At 53.0% G+C, this 22,141-nt stretch overlaps 2 protein-coding genes across 2 annotated transcripts; one reads left to right on the top strand and one right to left on the bottom strand.

Moving 5' to 3' along the window:
• Positions 1-6,803: 6,803 nt before the first annotated feature.
• Positions 6,804-13,006, top strand: JOSD2 (Josephin domain containing 2). The gene is made up of 4 exons (XM_077276940.1): positions 6,804-6,988; positions 11,754-11,879; positions 11,983-12,177; positions 12,617-13,006. Exons 1-4 carry the CDS (start codon positions 6,828-6,830, stop codon positions 12,726-12,728), a joined length of 594 nt encoding a protein of 197 aa, XP_077133055.1. The 5' UTR covers positions 6,804-6,827; the 3' UTR covers positions 12,729-13,006.
• Positions 13,007-13,312: 306 nt separating this feature from the next.
• On the bottom strand, positions 13,313-21,444 carry LOC143787839 (waprin-Phi2-like). Its single transcript, XM_077276942.1, has 4 exons — positions 21,298-21,444; positions 18,453-18,593; positions 18,231-18,373; positions 13,313-13,481 (listed from the first exon to the last, which is right to left on the bottom strand). The coding sequence occupies exons 1-4, from the start codon at positions 21,371-21,373 to the stop codon at positions 13,476-13,478; spliced, it is 366 nt and encodes a 121-aa protein (XP_077133057.1). The 5' UTR covers positions 21,374-21,444; the 3' UTR covers positions 13,313-13,475.
• Positions 21,445-22,141: the final 697 nt, after the last annotated feature.

The following is a 22,141-nucleotide window of genomic DNA, read 5'->3' as shown; positions in this document are numbered from 1 at the left end:
GACCACCATTGACCACTAATACACGTAGGAACATGATACAGCAAGAAAGGACCTGAGGGCTATAGGCAGAGATACTGAAGACCTAGGCCGGAAAGTGAAGGAACTGGGAGCGCAGGTCGTCTTCTCATCCATCCTCCCAGTGGATGGACATGGAGGAGATTGCTCAGGATTCTACAGGTGAACAGCTGGCTACATTGTTGGTGCCGTGAGCAATGTTTTGTGTTTCTTGACCATGGGGTGTATTACCTGCATGAAGGACTCCTTGCTAGAGATGGGTTGTATTTTATGAGAATAGGAAAACACATATTTGGTAGACGCCTCGCTGCACCCATCAGCAGAGCTTCACACTAAAGCAATATGGGATGGGAAACATACGGCCAGGAAGAAATATGCAGCTATTAATTATTTTGAGAACCTGCTATTAGAAGTGGAAAGGAAGAACAAAAGCAACAAACTCTGAACAAAAGTAGAGAAACCGACTACAAACTAAAATGTGTCTATAGAACTGCACAGAGCACGGGAAACCAGGAGAATTCCAGCCGCCGACTCCAGTTCTCCTAGTTTGGTATTTTTTCTCCTTTTACATTTTCATGTGTACTTGAGTCACTTGGTTCATTATGGCATCAGATCCAGGGCTCCGGTTGCTCATCCACACTCCGGCCACGTGCAGGAGCTTTCTGCTATTTACAAGGACTGGTGGGTGCGAAGAATGGACAAGATGATCAGACGGTGCGGAATATCACTGCTGTGCACGGGCACATGGGTGGTTATTGGGCAGCGCTGTCCGTTCATAGGTGTTTATTGGGCAGCACTGTCCGTTCATAGGTGTTTATTGGGCAGCACTGTCCATTCATAGGTTTATTGGGCAGCGCTGTCCGTTCATAGGTGTTTATTGGGCAGCACTGTCCATTCATAGGTTTATTGGGCAGCGCTGTCCGTTCATAGGTGTTTATTGGGCAGCACTGTCCATTCATGTTTATTGGGCAGCGCTGTCCGTTCATAGGTGTTTATTGGGCTGCATTGTCCGTTCATAGGTGTTTATTGGGCAGCGCTGTCCGTTCATGGGTGTTTATTGGGCAGCGCTGTCCGTTCATAGGTGTTTATTGGGCAGCACTGTCCATTCATAGGTTTATTGGGCAGCGCTGTCCGTTCATAGGTGTTTATTGGGCAGCACTGTCCATTCATAGGTTTATTGGGCAGCGCTGTCCGTTCATAGGTGTTTATTGGGCAGCGCTGTCCGTTCATAGGTTTTTATTGGGCAGCGCTGTCCGTTCATAGGTGTTTATTGGGCAGCGCTGTCCGTTCATAGGTGTTTATTGGGCAGCGCTGTCCGTTCATAGGTGTTTATTGGGCAGCGCTGTCCGTTCATAGGTGTTTATTGGGCAGCGCTGTCCGTTCATAGGTTTATTGGGCAGCGCTGTCCGTTCATAGGTGTTTATTGGGCAGCGCTGTCCGTTCATAGGTGTTTATTGGGCAGCGCTGTCCGTTCATAGGTGTTTATTGGGCAGCGCTGCCCGTTCATAGGTTTTTATTGTAAATATAGAAAAACTGACTGAACAGCCATCTAGTCTGAACTGGTGCATAACCAAAAAGTCTTACATAGCAAATAGATAATGGCTGCACTCAAGTTTATTGTGCTAAAGCAAGGAAATGTGCAATACATGAAATGTGAACAGCATAATGGCTTGTGAAATTTATGAAAAAACACATGAGATTTTTAGCACAAAATTTGGCCATTATCTATTTGCTATGTAAGACTTTTTGGTTATGCACCAGTTCAGACTAGATGGCTGTTCAGTCAGTTTTTCTATATTTACTATATATTGCTTTCTCTGACTTGAACGCCCCGCCCTTCACCATGCTGTGATTTTAATTACATCCAAACACAGTTGGTTCTAACCTCCTCTATAAATACAGGCTTTACCATTTTATTAGCCATAGGTAAGTGTTCACACTAGGCAGACAGGTTAGTTACCCATTCGATCTGAGATTACCTTGACGTTTGGTGAATGGGCTCACAACATTTGGCCAAATTTTGTGCTAAAAATCTCATGTGTGTTTTCATAAATTTCACAAGCCATTATGCTGTTCACATTTCATGTATTGCACAGTTCCTTGCTTTAGCACAATAAACTTGAGTGCAGCCATTATCTATTTGCTACATAGGTTTTTATTGGGCAGCGCTGTCCATTCATAGGTTTATTGGGCAGCGCTGTCCGTTCATAGGTGTTTATTGGGCAGTGCTGTCCGTTCATAGGTGTTTATTGGGCAGCGCTGTCCGTTCATAGGTGTTTATTGGGCTGCGCTGTCCGTTCATAGGTGTTTATTGGGCTGCGCTGTCCGTTCATAGGTGTTTATTGGGCAGCGCTGTCCGTTCATAGGTGTTTATTGGGTTGCGCTGTCCGTTCATAGGCGTTTATTGGGCAGCGCTGTCCGTTCATAGGCGTTTATTGGGCAGCGCTGTCCGTTCATAGGCGTTTATTGGGCAGCGCTGTCCGTTCATAGGTGTTTATTGGGCAGCGCTGTCCGTTCATAGGTTTATTGGGCAGCGCTGTGCGTTCATAGGTGTTTATTGGGCAGCGCTGTCCGTTCATAGGTGTTTATTGGGCAGCGCTGTCCGTTTATAGGCGTTTATTGGGCAGCGCTGTCCGTTCATAGGTGTTTATTGGGCAGCGCTGTCCGTTCATAGGTGTTTATTGGGCAGCGCTGTCCGTTCATAGGTTTATTGGGCAGCGCTGTGCGTTCATAGGTGTTTATTGGGCAGCGCTGTCCATTGAGCACTTGGCCGTGACCAGGAACGTGCACCTCATCTATTTTATATGCAGCGCGTCATGCAATATTTATTTTTATTGTATGAAGGAGGTGTCGCTGAGCTGAAAATGTGACAGAAAGATCCTTCTTGTCGCGTATTCAGCCTCCTTCTACATTTTAATTGTTGATTAAATCTGGTGCTGGGAAAGCTGGGTGCTAACCAAGCACCATCACAGTGTCCTGGTGCAAGTACCAGTATCAGCACCAGATCTCCTGGATCGTGAAGTGACAGATCTTCAGATGTTGTTTCAATGTTTTCCCCACTTCTGTATTATTGATTGACAAGAATGAGTGCTGTACAGGATTCTGAGAAAGATGAATCCCGCCCAATCCCTGTGTGATCCCTGATAGCATCTCTGTTGTGTTACTCAGCTTTCCCAGAAAAAGGAACCAAGAACTAGAGCGGAGAGATGAGGACCAGTGCTGGAGCGGTCAGGCTTGTTGTGTTAGTAGTCACCCAACTTTCCCAGGAGCTGATAGGACAGATAGAACTGTGACCAAGCCTCTTCTGGATTTTTCCCTCCCCGGTTCCCTAGACCATCTGTACACACACATAGGGAAAGACCCGTCTGTCAGGGGATTCGGGTGGGAGAAACCGGGAGAGACTTGTTATCAGAGACGGTCCCTGGACCCATATTCAAACTTTGTTCTTCTGACTCCGCAGGGTCCACAGTAAAACAATCACGGCTGCAACAATGTAACCAGTGTCTGATTCCTGCTGTTCGCGGATCGGGCTGCATGAATCGGATGACAATTCTCTTCCAAGAGTCTGTTCACATTGACAATTTAGAGCAGAAACTCTCCAAATCTTTCTCAGAACTTGGAGGTTCATTGTGAGTTTTTCCCAATGATTCGGAAACTTCCTGCTCAATTTCTGCTCCAAAATCTGTGTGAACACGACTGTAATGTCCGGGCGCGCAGAGTTCTGCTGACTGATGGGTGCTGGGTGTCGGACCCCACTCATCTGTCACTGATGACGCATCACATGGAAAGTTCATCAATATCTAAGCAGTGGAAACCCCCCTTTAGGTTGCAGTTATCTGTGCACTGCAGTCGGAGTACAGAGCACAATGTGCGGAGCGACCGGGGGGCTCCTGTCCAGACTATGGGGCTGCAGAGCTCAGGTCAGGAGACCCCCGGCCGCACCGCACAGACCCTGACACTGATCTGCTGGGGTCTGTGAGCTGACCTCTGCTCTGGGGTCCGCGCGCTGAGCTCTGGGGTCTCCTGCAGGGTCGAGTATCTTTGGTTTTCTGCCATGTCTGTTGGCTGCACTGATTGTGGTCGGGGCACAGAATGTTATATTGCTGCGTCACTGGTGTGAACAGGCGACGATCTGCAGTACAAACCCATGACATCACTGAGCCGCCGAGCACACAGGAGGAGTCAGACAGGAGTCAGGAGCCGCTCACATGTCACCTGCACCTGCGTCATCAGCACACTCCGATCTAATGCAGTGTATCACATCCAGTGTTAAAGGGACAGCATCTAAACAGTATCACACAGGAGAGGATTAGATACACGGCTCAGCAGTCAGTATCACACAGGATAGGATTAGATACACGGCTCAGCAGTCAGTATCACACAGGAGAGGATTAGATACACGGCTCAGCAGACAGTATCACACAGGACAGGATTAGATACACAGCTCAGCAGTCAGTATCACACAGGAGAGGATTAGATACACGGCTCAGCAGACAGTATCACACAGGAGAGGATTAGATACACGGCTCAGCAGTCAGTATCACACAGGAGAGGATTAGATACACGGCTCAGCAGTCAGTATCACACAGGAGAGGATTAGATACACAGCTCAGCAGACAGTATCACACAGGAGAGGATTAGATACACAGCTCAGCAGTCAGTATCACACAGGAGAGGATTAGATACACGGCTCAGCAGACAGTATCACACAGGAGAGGATTAGATACACGGCTCAGCAGTCAGTATCACACAGGAGAGGATTAGATACACGGCTCAGCAGTCAGTATCACACAGGAGAGGATTAGATACACGGCTCAGCAGACAGTATCACACAGGATAGGATTAGATACACGGCTCAGCAGTCAGTATCACACAGGATAGGATTAGATACATGGCTCAGCAGTCAGTATCACACAGTATAGGATTAGATACACGGCTCAGAAGAGAGTATCACACAGGAGAGGATTAGATACACGGCTCAGCAGTCAGTATCACACAGGAGAGGATTAGGTACACGGCTCAGCAGTCAGTATCACACAGGAGAGGATTAGATACATGGCTCAGCAGTCAGTATCACACAGTATAGGATTAGATACACGGCTCAGAAGAGAGTATCACACAGGCGAGGATTAGATACACGGTTCACCAGACAGTATCACACAGGAAAGGATTAGATACACGGCTCAGCAGGCAGTATCACACAGGATAGGATTAGATACATGGCTCAGCAGACAGTATCACACAGGAGAGGATTAGATACACGGCTCAGCAGTCAGTATCACACAGGAGAGGATTAGATACACGGCTCAGCAGTCAGTATCACACAGGAGAGGATTAGATACACAGCTCAGCAGTCAGTATCACACAGAAGAGGATTAGATACACGGCTCAGCAGTCAGTATCACACAGGAGAGGATTAGATACACGGCTCAGCAGTCAGTATCACACAGGAGAGGATTAGATACACGGCTCAGCAGACAGTATCACACAGGAGGATTAGATACATGGCTCAGCAGTCAGTATCACACAGTATAGGATTAGATACACGGCTCAGAAGAGAGTATCACACAGGAGAGGATTAGATACACGGCTCAGCAGTCAGTATCACACAGGAGAGGATTAGGTACACGGCTCAGCAGTCAGTATCACACAGGAGAGGATTAGATACATGGCTCAGCAGTCAGTATCACACAGTATAGGATTAGATACACGGCTCAGAAGAGAGTATCACACAGGCGAGGATTAGATACACGGTTCACCAGACAGTATCACACAGGAAAGGATTAGATACACGGCTCAGCAGGCAGTATCACACAGGATAGGATTAGATACATGGCTCAGCAGACAGTATCACACAGGAGAGGATTAGATACACGGCTCAGCAGTCAGTATCACACAGGAGAGGATTAGATACACGGCTCAGCAGTCAGTATCACACAGGAGAGGATTAGATACACGGCTCAGCAGGCAGTATCACACAGGAGAGGATTAGATACACGGCTCAGCAGTCAGTATCACACAGGAGAGGATTAGATACACGGCTCAGCAGTCAGTATCACACAGGAGAGGATTAGATACACGGCTCAGCAGACAGTATGACACAGGAGAGGATTAGATACACGGCTCAGCAGACAGTATCACACAGGATAGGATTAGATACACAGCTCAACAGACAGTATCACACAGGAGAGGATTAGATACACGGCTCAGCAGTCAGTATCACACAGGAGAGGATTAGATACACGGCTCAGCAGTCAGTATCACACAGGATAGGATTAGATACACGGCTCAGCAGACAGTATCACACAGGATAGGATTAGATACATGGCTCAGCAGTCAGTATCACACAGGAGAGGATTAGATACACGGCTCAGCAGTCAGTATCACACAGGAGAGGATTAGATACACGGCTCAGCAGTCAGTATCACACAGGAGAGGATTAGATACACGGCTCAGCAGTCAGTATCACACAGGAGAGGATTAGATACACGGCTCAGCAGTCAGTATCACACAGGAGAGGATTAGGTACACGGCTCAGCAGTCAGTATCACACAGGAGAGGATTAGGTACACGGCTGCTCTCCCGGTGACTCTTGCACGGAGCCTCCGTCAGGTCATCGGATTACTATGCTCTTACACTCGGGGGCGTGGTCTGGATGTTTCTGTCTCGGGGTCACGTGCTTCTGTTTACATGTCTGTGCTGTGAGTGGCTGAGATGACAGCTGCACCAGGCACCGCCCATTGTGATCACACGTGACCACAGGCTGCAGCCACTCACAGGACGGCCCGTGGTCACATGACTCAGGTTACTTCATGGGCCACACTACGGGCGCCGGAGTTTCCGGTCCCGGGATGGGGGAGTGTCCGGTCTATCACGAGCGGCAGCGGCTGGAGCTGTGCGCGATCCACGCGCTGAACAACCTGCTGCAGAGAGCGGAGGTCACACAACACCGGGCCGAGGAGATCTGCTGGGGGTGAGAGACACAGAGAGGGAGCAGGGAGGGAAGAGAGGGAGCAGGGAGGGAAGGAAGAGAGGGAGCAGGGAGGGAAGGAAGAGAGGGAGCAGGGAGGGAAGGAAGAGGGAGCAGGGAGGGAAGGAAGAGGGAGCAGGGAGGGAAGGAAGAGAGGGAGCAGGGAGGGAAGAGAGAGGGAGCAGGGAGGGAAGGAAGAGAGAGGGAGCAGGGAAGGAAGAGAGGGAGCAGGGAAGGAAGAGAGGGAGCAGGGAGGGAAGAGAGGGAGCAGGGAAGGAAGAGAGGGAGGGAAGAGGGAGCAGGGAGGGAAGGAAGAGAGGGAGCAGGGAGGGAAGAGAGAGGGAGCAGGGAGGGAAGGAAGAGGGAGCAGGGAGGGAAGGAAGAGAGAGGGAGCAGGGAAGGAAGAGAGGGAGCAGGGAGGGAAGAGAGAGGGAGCAGGGAAGGAAGAGAGGGAGGGAAGAGAGGGAGCAGGGAGGGAAGAGAGAGGGAGCAGGGAAGGAAGAGAGGGAGGGAAGAGAGGGAGCAGGGAGGGAAGGAAGAGAGGGAGCAGGGAGGGAAGAGAGAGGGAGCAGGGAGGGAAGAGAGAGGGAGCAGGGAGGGAAGGAAGAGGGAGCAGGGAGGGAAGGAAGAGAGGGAGCAGGGAGGGAAGGAAGAGGGAGCAGGGAAGAAAGAGAGAGGGAGCAGGGAAGAAAGAGAGAGGGAGCAGGGAGGGAAGAGAGAGGGAGCAGGGAGGGAAGAGAGAGGGAGCAGGGAGGGAGGGAAGAGAGAGGGAGCAGGGAGGGAAGAGAGAGGGAGCAGGGAGGGAAGAAAGAGGGAGCAGGGAGGGAAGGAAGAGAGAGGGAGCAGGGAAGGAAGAGAGGGAGCAGGGAGGGAAGAGAGAGGGAGCAGGGAGGGAAGAGAGGGAGGGAAGAGGGAGCAGGGAGGGAAGAGAGGGAGCAGGGAGGGAAGGAAGAGGGAGCAGGGAGGGAAGGAAGAGAGGGAGCAGGGAGGGAAGAGAGAGGGAGCAGGGAGGGAAGGAAGAGGGAGCAGGGAGGGAAGGAAGAGAGGGAGCAGGGAGGAAAGAGAGAGGGAGCAGGGAGGGAAGAGAGAGGGAGCAGGGAAGAAAGAGAGGGAGCAGGGAGGGAAGAGAGAGGGAGCAGGGAGGGAAGAGAGAGGGAGCAGGGAGGGAAGGAAGAGAGGGAGCAGGGAGGGAAAAGAGAGGGAGCAGGGAGGGAAGAGAGAGGGAGCAGGGAGGGAAGAGAGGGAGCAGGGAGGGAAGGAAGAGAGGGAGCAGGGAAGGAAGAGAGAGGGAGCAGGGAGGGAAGAGAGGGAGCAGGGAGGGAAGGAAGAGAGGGAGCAGGGAAGGAAGAGGGAGCAGGGAGGGAAGAGAGAGAGCAGGGAGGGAAGAGAGGGAGCAGGGAGGGAAGAGAGATGGAGGAGGGAAGAGAGGGAGCAGGGAGGGAAGGAAGAGAGGGAGCAGGGAGGGAAGGAAGAGAGGGGAGGGAAGAGAGAGGGAGCAGGGAGGGAAGAGAGGGAGCAGGGAGGGAAGAGAGAGGGAGCAGGGAGGGAAGAGAGGGAGCAGGGAGGGAAGGAAGAGAGGGGAGGGAAGAGAGAGGGAGCAGGGAGGGAAGGAAGAGAGGGGAGGGAAGAGAGAGGGAGCAGGGAGGGAAGGAAGAGAGGGAGCAGGGAGGGAAGAGAGAGGGAGCAGGGAGGGAAAAGAGAAGGGAGGGAAGAGGGAGCAGGGAGGGAAGGAAGAGAGTGAGCAGGGAGGAAAGAGAGAGGGAGCAGGGAGGAAAGAGAGGGAGCAAGGAGGAAAGAGAGGGAGCAGGGAGGGAGCAGGGAGGAAAGAGGGAGCAGGGAGGAAAGAGTTAGGGAGGAAAGAGTAGGGAGGAAAGAGAGCAGGGAGGGAAGAGAGGGAGCAGGGAGGAAGGAGAGAGCAGGGAGGGAAGAGAGAGGGAGCAGGGAGGGAAGAGAGAGGGAGCAGGGAGGGAAGAGAGAGGGAGCAGGGAGGGAGCAGGGAGGAAAGAGGGAGCAGGGAGGAAAGAGGGAGCAGGGAGTAAAGAGAGAGGGAGCAGGGAGGGAAGAGGAAGCAGGTAGGGAAGAGGGAGCAGGGAAGGAAGAGAGGGAGCAGGGAGCGAAGAGAGGGAGCAGGGAGCGAAGAGAGGGAGCAGGGAGGGAAGAGAGGGAGCAGGGAGGAAAGAGGGAGCAGGGAGGAAAGAGGGAGCAGGGAGGAAAGAGTAGGGAGGAAAGAGAGCAGGGAGGGAAGAGAGAGCAGGGAGGGAAGAGAGGGAGCAGGGAGGGAAGAGAGGGAGCAGGGAGGGAAGAGAGGGAGCAGGGAGGAAAGAGGGAGCAGGGAGGGAAGAGGGAGCAGTGTGGGAAGAGAGGGAGCAGTGTGGGAAGAGAGGGAGCAGGGAGGGAAGAGAGGGAGCAGGGAGGGAAGAGAGGGAGCAGGGAGGAAAGAGGGAGGGAGCAGGGAGGGAATAGGGAGCAGGGAGGAAAGAGTTAGGGAGGAAAGAGAGAGCAGGGAGAGAAGAGAGGGAGCAGGGAGGAAAGAGGGAGCAGGGAGGTAAGAGAGGGAGCAGGGAGGTAAGAGAGAGTGAGCAGGGAGGAAAGGAAGAGAGTGAGCAGGGAGGGAAGGAAGAGAGTGAGCAGGGAGGGAAGGAAGAGAGTGAGCAGGGAGGGAAGGAAGAGAGTGAGCAGGGAGGGAAGGAAGAGAGTGAGCAGGGAGGGAAGGAAGAGAGTGAGCAGGGAGGGAAGAGGGAGAGTTAGGGAGGGAAGAGAGAGGGAGCAGGGAGGGAAGAGAAGGGAGCAGGGAGGGAAGAGAGGGAAGGAAGAGAGTGAGCAGGGAGGGAAGGAAGAGAGTGAGCAGGGAGGGAAGGAAGAGAGTGAGCAGGGAGGGAAGGAAGAGAGTGAGCAGGGATGGAAGGAAGAGAGTGAGCAGGGAGGGAAGAGGGAGAGTTAGGGAGGGAAGAGAGAGGTAGCAGGGAGGGAAGAGAAGGGAGCAGGGAGGGAAGAGAGGGAAGGAAGGGAGGGAAGAGAGGGAGCAGGGAGGGAAGAGAGGGAGCAGGGAGGGAAGAGAGGAAGCAGAGAGGGAAGGGAGGGAGCAGGGAAGGAAGGGAGGGAAGGAAGAGGGAGCAGGGAGGGAAGAGAGGGAGCAGGGAGGAAAGAGGGAGGGAGCAGGGAGGAAAGAGTTAGGGAGGAAAGAGAGGGAGCAGGGAGGGAAGGAAGAGAGGGAGCAGGGAGGTAAGAGAGGGAGGTAAGAGAGGGAGCAGGGAGGAAAGGAAGAGTGAGCAGGGAGGGAAGAGAGTGAGCAGGGAAGGAAGAGAGTGAGCAGGGAGGGAAGGAAGAGAGTGAGCAGGGATGGAAGGAAGAGAGTGAGCAGGGATGAAAGGAAGAGAGTGAGCAGGGAGGGAAGAGTGAGCAGGGAGGGAAGAGGGAGAGTTAGGGAGGGAAGAGAGAGGGAGCAGGGAGGGAAGAGAGGGAGCAGGGAGGGAAGAGAGGAAGCAGAGAGGGAAGGCAGGGAGGGAAGGGAGGGAAGGAAGAGAGGGAGCAGGGAGGGAAGAGAGGGAGCAGGGAGGGAAGGGAGGGAAGAGAGGGAGCAGGGAGGGAAGAGAGGGAGCAGGGAGGGGAGAGAGCAGGGAGGGAAGAGAGGGGGGAGCAGGGAGGGAAGAGAGGGCGCAGGGAAGGGAGAGAGGGAGCAGGGAGGAAAGAGTTAGGGAGGAAAGAGAAGAGGGAGCAGGGAGGGAAGAAAGAGAGGGAGCAGGGAGGTAAGAGAGAGGGAGCAGGGAGGAAAGGAAGAGTGAGCAGGGAGGGAAGGAAGAGAGTGAGCAGGGAGGGAAGAGAGGGAGCAGGGAGGTAAGAGAGAGGGAGCAGGGAGGGAAGAGGGAGCAGGGAGGTAAGAGGGTATGTGCACACGTCAGGATTTTCTCAGGATTTTGTCAGGCTTTTTCATCAGGTTTTGTAGCCAAAACCAGGAATGGGTGATAAATGCAGAAGTGGAGCATATGTTTCTATTATACTTTTCCTTTAATTGTTCCACTCCTGGTTTTGGCTACAAATCCTGATGAAAAATCCTGACAAAATCCTGACGTGTGCACATAGCCAGAGAGAGAGTTAGGGAGGGAAGAGAGAGGGAGCAGGGAGGTAAGAGAGGGAAGGAAGGGAGGGAAGAGAGGGAGCAGGGAGGGAAGAGAGGGAGCAGAGAGGGAAGGAAGGGAGGGAGCAGGGAGGGAAGGAAGGGAGCGAGCAGGGAGGGAAGAGGGAGCAGGGAGGGAAGGAAGAGAGGGAGCAGGGAGGGAAGAGAGGGAGCAGGGAGGGGAGAGAGAGCAGGGAGGGAAGAGAGGGGGGAGCAGGGAGGGGAGAGAGGGCGCAGGGAGGGAAGAGAGGAAGCAGGGAGGGAAGAGAGGGAGCAGGGAGGGAAGAGAGGGAGCAGGGAGGAAAGAGGGAGATGAAGCAGGGAGGGAAGAGAGGAAGCAGGGAGGGAAGAGAGGAAGTAGAGAGGGCGCAGGGAGGGAAGAGAGGGCGCAGGGAAGGAAGAGAGGGAGCAGGGAGGGAGGGAAGAGAGGGAGCAGGGAGGGGAGAGAGGGGGCAGGGAGGGGAGAGGGCGCAGGGAGGGGAGAGAGAGCAGGGAGAGAATAGAGAGGGAAGGAGGAAGCAGGGAGGGAAGAGAGGGAAAGAAGAGGGAGCAGGGAGGATTGAGAGAGGGAGCAGGGAGGGGAGAGAGCAGGGAGGGCAGAGGCTGCTGGACGTGTCGGATTAGACCGCTGGGTTTTTTGCCTTTTATTTCCAGGTTGTCTCCGAATTCGGTGATAAATCCGCATCGCAGTTTCCTCGGCACCGGTAACTATGATGTCAATGTCATCATGGCGGCGCTGCAGACTCTGGACTACGCTGCCGTGTGGTGGGATAAGAGAAGGTGATGACGGACCCCTGACCTTAGAGATCTGTATTCATGGCAGATTCTGGGCGGGACTGTGCCGGCCCCTGAGGATCTCTAAGCTCCGCCTCTTCCCCCGCAGGTCTCTGGACACTTTGGCCTTGAGTGAAATCTTCGGCTTCATCCTGAACATCCCGTCGCCCATCTCCCTGGGGTTCCTCTCTCTCCCGATCACCCGCAAACACTGGATCGCTGTGCGCCAGATTGGCGGCATCTACTACAACCTGGACTCCAAGCTGAAGTCTCCGGTGCGGCTCGGGGGCCCCCGGGAGCTGAGGTGAGTGATGGCCGCCTCCAGGGGACGTGCAGGCGGGGGCTTTTCCTGGAGAATGCCACAAGCCCGTTCCCCGACTACTGTAATTCAGAGGCCAGCACCCTCTGCTGCTGGAGGTGGAGCTCCCTTACGTTGTGGGCCCTGACGATGTGATGGGTGATGATATTGTGGCCCCCGAGGGCCGCTGTGAGTGTGTGGTTGATAGTTGGATGCTCCTCCGGAGCTGTAGTTGTAATTCTGCCATCCTGTCGCCTCTCATTCTGCTGCTTTCTATAACTTCACTGATGGGTAACATAATGTATGTGACCCCTGCGGGGTGATGGGGAGATCTCCATGGCTCCGCCCCATTGTCACTTATTCCTTGTGAGCAGCAGGTGGCACTGCTGTAATGACAGTGTATAGCGGCCTCGTTCATTGGACGTTTAACCCTTTCTGCCTCCAGGGATTTCCTGCAGGGCTGCATCTCCCGGGGAAGCTGCGAGATCCTCCTGGTCGTGACAAAGGACGTGGAGGAATCTCGGCTGTGGATGAAGGAAAGTGAACAGACCTCGTGAGCGGACCCCGCTCTGCACCCAAAGACTTTACCGCCATAACCCCGGCGTCTATTTATTGGGGATCCCCCCACCCCGCCCCCATCTTCCTGATCCGGTCACCTCCGCCTCATGGATGGAGTCTCCCATCATCCTGAGCCTCGTACTGATATGCACTACTCTGATGCCTTAATGCCGCTTGTTATCTTTTATTGTTTTTTTTTTACCAGGTGCTGAATATTAATATATTACACGAACGTCGCTACTTTATGCTAATTCCATTAAAGACTTTTTATATATGAGCAGCACACTCCGCCCCTGTATTCTGCGGTTAAATGATACTACCACGAGGCCGGACTGTAGATTTACTTAATTCTGCTTTTTCTGTGGTTGTGTAAAAAAAAAAAAAAAAAAATTTGTTAAAAAAAACAGTTATGTGCATAAAACTGTAACTAACAAGACCTGACACTAGATGGCGCTGTGTAGTTAAAAAAGCCTCATCTCACAGGCAGGGAGTTGTCGCCACCTGGTGACTGATGTCTTGTATCGCAGCCATAAAACAAATCAAGGCACAGAACGTTACAAATTATTTTCCTTGGAGCAAAAAAAAAAGATGAATATTTTATTAAAATTGTCATTTACAAGAGATTGTATAGAAGTGGATACATTTCATGGTGGAGGAAAATTAGAAATGTTCTCTCACAACTCTAAAAAAAGAAAGGTGGTTCTGAAGTTCTTCATCTGTTTATTTTTCTTTCTCCGTTATGTACTTCATACCTAGAAAAATGAAAAAATAACAAGTGAAGATGCGCTTCCAATTACATCGGGAGACCAGCAACTTATTGAAGAGAGTGGAACTTTTTGTTTTTAGTCTTTGCACTGAATATATTTAACTCTTTAACGACCAGAGGTATTTTTGCATTTTCATTTTTTCCTCCCCCTTCTTCCCAGAGCCAACTTATTTTTCTTCCGTCAATATGGCCAAGTGAGGACTTGTTTTTTGCGGGACGAGTTGTACTTTTGAACAATACCATTAGTTTTAACATATTGTTTACTTGGAAACAAATTCCAAGTTCGGTGAAACAGCAAAAAAAAAAATTGCAATCCCACGGGTGTATTTGTTTGTTATATGTTTTGTTTTTTACAATGTTCACCAAATAATAAATCTGACCTGCCATTCTGATTCTCCAGATTACGAGTTCATAGACCCCAAACATGTCTAGGTTCTTTTTTTAAATGGAGAAAAAAAAAATCCAAACTTTGTAAAAATAAATTTAAAAAAAAATTGCGCCATTTTCCGAGACCAGTAGCATCTCCATTTTTAATGATCTGGGTGAGGGCTTATTTTTTTGCACTGAGTAGATGTTTTTAATGATACCATTGTGGTGCAGATATGATCTTTAGGTCGCCTCTTATTGCATTTTAATGCAATGTGGTGACCAAAAAAACCATAATTCTGGCGTTTTGACTTTTCTGGTTACACCGTTTAAAGATCGGGTGATTCTGAAATCGGCGATACCAAATATGTGTATGTTTGATTATTTTTTATTGTTTTATGTTAAATGGGGGGGTGACTTGAACATTATATATATATACCGTATTTTCCGGCGTATAAGACGACTGGGCGTATAAGACGACCCCCCAACTTTACCAGTTAAAAAATAAAATCTTCTTAAAAGTCGGGGGTCTTCTTATACACCCTATGTCGTCTTATAGGGCCGGTGAATATGTGCCTTTGGGGGGGGGGGGAGTGATCCTGATGAGGACGAGGGGGCGTCTCACAGGAAAGTGAGTATCCCCCATTACCTTATCATAGCGCTGCAGCGTGGGGTCTCTGTGCTGGGAGCGGCGGCTGCTGTGCTGTGGCGGCTCCTCTTCTGCAGTGTGGGGCCTCTGGTGCTGTGGGGCGGGGGCGGCGGCGTATCTTCATACAGTCGGGGCTCCTCCGGCATCTCAAAGACTGGAAGCCCCGCCGGCAACTCCATGGGTACAATGCGGTCAGGTGGCCTCCGGGAAAATGGCCGCTGCTCAGATTCAGATCTCGTCCCGAGATCTCGGGAGACGAGATCTGAATCTGAGCAGTGGCCATTTTCCCGGAGGCAGCTCAATAGGTGCGATGCGGTGGCCCGGCCGCTGGGGGCTGCGCATGCTCAGATTCAGATCTCAACGAGATCTGAATCTAAGCAGCGGCCATTTTCCCGGAGGCCAGCGCATTGTACCGATGGAGTTGCCGGCGGGGCTTCCAGGCTGAGATGCCGGAGGAGCCCCGACTGCATGAAGATACGCCCCACAGCACCAGAGGCCCCACACTGCAGAAGAGGAGCCGCCACAGCACAGCAGCCGCCGCCGCTCCCAGCACAGAGACCCCACGCTGCAGCGCTATGATAAGGTAATGGGGGATACTCACTTTTCTGTGAGACGCCCCCTCGTCGTCATCAGGATCACTCCCCCCCCCCACCCACCATATACACCCGGCGTACAAGGCGATTCCCGGCGTACAAGACGACCCCCGACTTTTAAGAAGATTTTCAGGGGTTAAAAAGTCGTCTTGTACGCCGGAAAATACGGTATATATATATATATATATATATAATTTTTTAATTAATTTTTTTAACTTTTGGCATGCTTCAACAATCTCCAAAGGGGAGCCTAGAATCTGCCATAATCCGATTGGCTCTGCTGCCCAATGTCGAAAAGGGGTTAAAAAACATCTGAGGTGATATATACAGGGACGCCGTCATAGCTGGTAATCCGGGGTACGGGCCCTTAAAAAATAATTTTTATATATTTTATGGGTTGTGATTGGACATAAACTGCAGCCGAAATTTGCTTCTGATCACACTACACCGCGCACAAGGCTCATGTTTGTACCTTATACTTGCTGCCAAGAGGTAGGCAGAAAAAAAAAAGGTAACTCCGGGATGTAAGATGAGTGGTGACAAAAACAGTCCAGAAGGAAAGTAATAATCTAACCTGAGTCTACAGTGGTGCCTGCAGACAGGATCTTATCATGTATCTCTGCATACAGGGAGCTCCCCCTAGTGGTGACTACAGACAGAATCTTATCATGTATCTCTGTATACAGGGAGCTCCCCCTAGTGGTGGCTGCAGACAGGATCTTATCATGTATCTCTGTATACAGGGAGCTCCCCCTAGTGGTGGCTGCAGACAGGATCTTATCATGTATCTCTGTATACAGGGAGCTCCCCCTAGTGGTGGCTGCAGACAGGATCTTATCATGTATCTCTGTATACAGGGAGCTCCCCCTAGTGGTGGCTGCAGACAGAATCTTATCATGTATCTCTGTATACAGGGAGCTCCCCCTAGTGGTGACTGCAGACAGGATCTTGGCATGTATCTCTGTATACAGGGAGCTCCCCCTAGTGGTGGCTGCAGACAGGATCTTATGTATCTCTGTATACAGGGAGCTCCCCCTAGTGGTGGCTGCAGACAGGATTTTATCATGTATCTCTATACAGGGAGCTCCCCCTAGTGGTGGCTGCAGACAGGATCTTATCATGTATCTCTGTATACAGGGAGCTCCCCCTAGTGGTGGCTGCAGACAGGATCTTATCATGTATCTCTGTATACAGGGAGCTCCCCCTAGTGGTGGCTGCAGACAGGATCTTATGTATCTCTGTATACAGGGAGCTCCCCCTAGTGGTGGCTGCAGACAGGATCTTATCATGTATCTCTGTATACAGGGAGCTCCCCCTAGTGGTGGCTGCAGACAGGATCTTATCATGTATCTCTGTATACAGGGAGCTCCCCCTAGTGGTGGCTGCAGACAGGATCTTATCATGTATCTCTGTATACAGGGAGCTCCCCCTAGTGGTGACTGCCGACAGGATCTTATCATGTATCTCTGTATACAGGGAGCTCCCCCTAGTGGTGGCTGCAGACAGGATCTTATCATGTATCTCTGTATACAGGGAGCTCCCCCTAGTGGTGGCTGCAGACAGGATCTTATGTATCTCTGTATACAGGGAGCTCCCCCTAGTGGTGACTGCAGACAGAATCTTATCATGTATCTCTGTATACAGGGAGCTCCCCCTAGTGGTGTCTGCAGACAGGATCTTATCATGTATCTCTGTATACAGGGAGCTCCCCCTAGTGGTGACTGCAGACAGGATCTTATCATGTATCTCTGTATACAGGGAGCTCCCCCTAGTGGTGACTGCAGACAGGATCTTATCATGTATCTCTGTATACAGGGAGCTCCCCCTAGTGGTGGCTGCAGACAGGATCTTATCATGTATCTCTGTATACAGGGAGCTCCCCCTAGTGGTGGCTGCAGAGAGGATCTTATCATGTATCTCTGTATACAGGGAGCTCCCCCTAGTGGTGGCTGCAGACAGGATCTTATCATGTATCTCTGTATACAGGGAGCTCCCCCTAGTGGTGACTGCCGACAGGATCTTATCATGTATCTCTGTATACAGGGAGCTCCCCCTAGTGGTGGCTGCAGACAGGATCTTATCATGTATCTCTGTATACAGGGAGCTCCCCCTAGTGGTGGCTGCAGACAGGATCTTATGTATCTCTGTATACAGGGAGCTCCCCCTAGTGGTGACTGCAGACAGAATCTTATCATGTATCTCTGTATACAGGGAGCTCCCCCTAGTGGTGTCTGCAGACAGGATCTTATCATGTATCTCTGTATACAGGGAGCTCCCCCTAGTGGTGGCTGCAGACAGGATCTTATCATGTATCTCTGTATACAGGGAGCTCCCCCTAGTGGTGGCTGCAGACAGGATCTTATCATGTATCTCTGTATACAGGGAGCTCCCCCTAGTGGTGGCTGCAGACAGGATCTTATCATGTATCTCTGTATACAGGGAGCTCCCCCTAGTGGTGACTGCAGACAGGATCTTATCATGTATCTCTGTATACAGAGAGCTCCCCCTAGTGGTGACTGCAGACAGGATCTTATCATGTATCTCTGTATACAGGGAGCTCCCCCTAGTGGTGACTGCAGACAGGATCTTATCATGTATCTCTGTATACAGGGAGCTCCCCCTAGTGGTGACTACAGACAGGATCTTATCATGTATCTCTGTATACAGGGAGCTCCCCCTAGTGGTGACTGCAGACAGGATCTTATCATGTATCTCTGTATACAGGGAGCTCCCCCTAGTGGTGACTGCAGACAGGATCTTATCATGTATCTCTGTATACAGGGAGCTCCCCCCTAGTGGTGACTGCAGACAGGATCTTATCATGTATCTCTGTATACAGGGAGCTCCCCCTAGTGGTGGCTGCAGACAGGATCTTATCATGTATCTCTGTATACAGGGAGCTCCCCCTAGTGGTGGTTGCAGGCACAATCACTGTGATAGTGGTATACTCAGATGTGTGTCACTTTGTGGAGTATGCCATGATTTGTGTCAGTTCTATGTTATGTGCTTCTTCTGTGCAGCGTTCACCCTGGCTGTGGCCCTCTCATTAGTGGCCAGATAGCACTGCTGTCTCTGTTATATCTCCCCTTGGTTGACTCGGCAGCATCCTTGTCACTTTGCTACGCACCTGGTTCTGGCAGGAGGCGCCGCTGCAGGTGTTTTGGCAGCACTTCTGTTCACCCTCGCAGTTGTTATCGGAGCTGCAGTGTTTGGTTTGGTCGCAGGTTGTCCCATCGACAATCTCAGGAGAAGGGCAGGAGCCGGGTTTATCTGGGGAGCAATGAAGATGGAGCGGTCACGGCGGGTCGGTGCTATGGTCTCCCGGTCGGATGGTCGGGTTCCTACTCACCGTCTGGGATCTGACACTGAAATCCGTCGCAGGACGTCTTACAACATTTGCGGTTGCCTTCACAGTCAGAGTCGTAGGAGCATTTCTTGGCACAGATCCCAAGAGACAAATCACGGATAGTCGGGCACGTTCCTGGCTTAGCTGAAAGGGTTAAAGTAAAGAAATGAACATCTTCGCGCCACGGACCCCGTTGCCCATCTTGCCCCTGAGGTTAGGATTGCTGAATGGATGGAGCTTGCTGTGACCTGTGGTGCATCCTATTGGGCAGCTGCTTTTTTCGGTGATGTTTCTTTGCATGGTCCCGCGGGGGCGGGGTAACACCTATACACATGCCATGTGCTTTTAGGTGGGCGCACGAGGTCAGGGACCCGCTAGGAGTCCACATATTTTGTGCATCTGCCGTGGTTCAATGTCAGAGTTGTGGACGTGCATCCGGGGATCGTATAGTTATAATGCACAGGATCTGCTGCTGATCCCACCGGATTTCTGCAGAGGCGTCTGGGAGTATTTGTCAGCAAAAACCACAAATGGAAAAGTCTAATAGAAACTCGTCACCACATCTGCATTTTCCCCCCACTGCTGGTTTTGGCTACAAATACTGATGTAAAAGACTGACCAAATACTGCTAGTGTGAACGTGGCCTTAATCTTATGGCTGATGAGACGCTCGTACACCTCAGATCGTTGTGAATTCGGGTGGCTTTCTCTGTGGCCGCAGAAATTGCACTAGCTCCCACATCCATGACCTGACATGTCCCCGTAACTACCTGTGAATTATTCCAGGAGGGGCACAGATATAAGCGTCTGATTCCCACCTGCCACAAAACCTCTGGTAACATAAGACCCTCATGTCGGACCCCTGAGAGACATTGGGGTCAGGCAGTGTCATCTCTGCGCTCGGCTTAATGCAGAAACTTTCTATTTACATTGTAACCGAACAGTAAACAAATGTAACAGAATGTAACAAGATGTCCCGTTCCCCCCGGGATAGCATAATGGGGTCTGTGGGCCTTACCTGCAGCCGTGGTCACCTCTGCCCCCCGGGGTAGTACAATGGGGTCTGGGGGCCTTACCTGCAGCCGTGGTCACCTCTGCCCCCCGGGGTAGTACAATGGGGTCTGGGGGCCTTACCTGCAGCCGTGGTCACCTCTGCCCCCCGGGGTGGCACAATGGGGGTCTGGGGGCCTTACCTACAGCCGTGGTCATCTCTGCCCCCCGGGGTGGCACAATGGGGGTCTGGGGGCCTTACCTACAGCCGTGGTCACCTCTGCCCCCCGGGGTAGCACAATGGGGGTCTGTGGGCCTTACCTGCAGCAGTGGTCACCTCTGCCCCCCGGGGTAGGACAATGGGGTTCTGGGGGCCTTACCTGCTGCCATGTTCACCTCTGCCCCCCGGGGTGGCGGTGGCACAATGGGGGTCTGGGGGCCTTACCTGCAGCCGTGTTCACCTCTGCCCCCCGGGGTAGCACAATGGGGGTCTGGGGGGCCTTACATGCAGCAGTGGTCACCTCTGCCCCCCGGGGTAGGATAATAGGGGTCTGGGGGCCTTACCTGCAGCAGTGGTCCCCTCAGCCCCCCGGGGTAGCACAATGGGGGTCTGGGGGCCTTACCTGCAGCAGTGGTCCCCTCAGCCCCCCGGGGTAGCACAATGGGGGTCTGGGGGCCTTACCTACAGCCGTGGTCACCTCTGCCCCCCGGGGTAGGACAATGGGGGTCTGGGGGCCTTACCTACAGCCGTGGTCACCTCTGCCCCCCAGGGTAAGACAATGGGGGTCTGAGGGCCTTACCTGCAGCCGTGATCACCTCTGCCCCCCGGGGTAGCACAATGGGGGTCTGGGGGCCTTACCTGCAGCCATGTTCACCTCTGCCCCCGGGGTAAGACAATGGGGGTCTGGGGGCCTTACCTACAGCCGTGTTCACCTCTGCCCCCCGGGGTAGCACAATGGGGGTCTGGGGGCCTTACCTGCAGCCATGTTCACCTCTGCCCCCCAGGGTAGGACAATGGGGGTCTGGGGGCCTTACCTACAGCCGTGGTCACCTCTGCCCCCCGGGGTAGGACAATGGGGGTCTGGGGGCCTTACCTACAGCCGTGGTCACCTCTGCCCCCCAGGGTAAGACAATGGGGGTCTGAGGGCCTTACCTGCAGCCGTGATCACCTCTGCCCCCCGGGGTAGCACAATGGGAGTCTGGGGGCCTTACCTGCAGCCATGTTCACCTCTGCCCCCGGGGTAGGACAATGGGGGTCTGGGGGCCTTACCTACAGCCGTGGTCACCTCTGCCCCCCGGGGTAGGACAATGGGGGTCTGGGGGCCTTACCTGCAGCCGCGTTCACCTCTGCCCCCCGGGGTAGGACAATGGGGGTCTGGGGGCCTTACCTACAGCCGTGGTCACCTCTGCCCCCCGGGGTAGCACAATGGGGGTCTGGGGGCCTTACCTACAGCCGTGGTCACCTCTGCCCCCCGGGGTAGCACAATGGGGGTCTGGGGGCCTTACCTACAGCCGTGGTCACCTCTGCCCCCCGGGGTAGCACAATGGGGGTCTGGGGGCCTTACCTGCAGCCGTGTTCACCTCTGCCCCCCGGGGTAGGACAATGGGGGTCTGGGGGCCTTACCTGCAGCCGTGTTCACCTCTGCCCCCCGGGGTAGCACAATGGGGGTCTGGGGGCCTTACCTGCAGCCGTGGTCACCTCTGCCCCCCGGGGTAGCACAATGGGGGTCTGGGGGCCTTACCTGCAGCCATGTTCACCTCTGCCCCCAGGGTAGGACAATGGGGGTCTGGGGGCCTTACCTACAGCCGTGGTCACCTCTGCCCCCCGGGGTAGCACAATGGGGGTCTGGGGGCCTTACCTGCAGCCGTGTTCACCTCTTCTGCACGGACACATGTCAGTCCCAGCAGCAGTGCCAGCAGGAGGTAGCGCCTCATTGTGCTGCTCGTGGCTCTGAGTACACAGCAATCCCTGCAAATCACCCAAATAGCATTTAAATGTGAGGCGGCGCAGGGAGGAGCAGCCGGGGTGGGGTCTGCGGATGGGACGGACCCTGACACCTGCTACCTGCAGCCTCCGGCAACTTCAGGAAAGAATTAGAAAACTCTCCAAGTTGAGATAAAGTATCCGCCGGGGTCAGATGGCAAAAAACGGAAAGAAACGCAATGTCTCAGAGGGAACAGTGTGTACGAGCTCACAAAGGGCAACAGGCTCAATGTACTGACCTCACCCTGTGTCCACAGACCCGGCCCGAGCACCTGGGGCAATTCATACTGGGAGTTGTAGTTCCACAGCCAGTGGTGTAACTTGAAGCTTGTGGGTCCCAATACAAAAGCTCCAAGAAATGTATTGCAACTCTTTAAAGGTATTGTTCTTTTCTTATAGGCTCAGGGCCCCTTAGGCTCCAGGGCCCGGGTGGGATTGTGACCCCTGCACCTATCGTACTTACGCCCCTGCCCACAGCTGGAGAGGCACAAGTTATTGGGGCCGGACAGACCATTGGGGCCACCTGTGCAGCCGCCCGGGGGCCAAAGAGAAGAGGGGCCACAGCCCCCTCCAAAGCAGGACTTGTGCATGATGAGGAGCTGGAGGACTGCAGGGGCTCCTGTCCTCCTGTCCGTGTCCTGTAGACCCCATTATCACCTGGCTGAGGCGTGGGGGCTTCACACGTCCTTCGCTCTGGTTACATCCATACAACGGTTTCA

Source organism: Ranitomeya variabilis, chromosome 8 (assembly GCF_051348905.1).
Source record: "Ranitomeya variabilis isolate aRanVar5 chromosome 8, aRanVar5.hap1, whole genome shotgun sequence".
NCBI classification, from domain to species: Eukaryota; Metazoa; Chordata; class Amphibia; order Anura; family Dendrobatidae; genus Ranitomeya; species Ranitomeya variabilis.
This window is presented reverse-complemented; position numbering and strand designations above follow the sequence as displayed.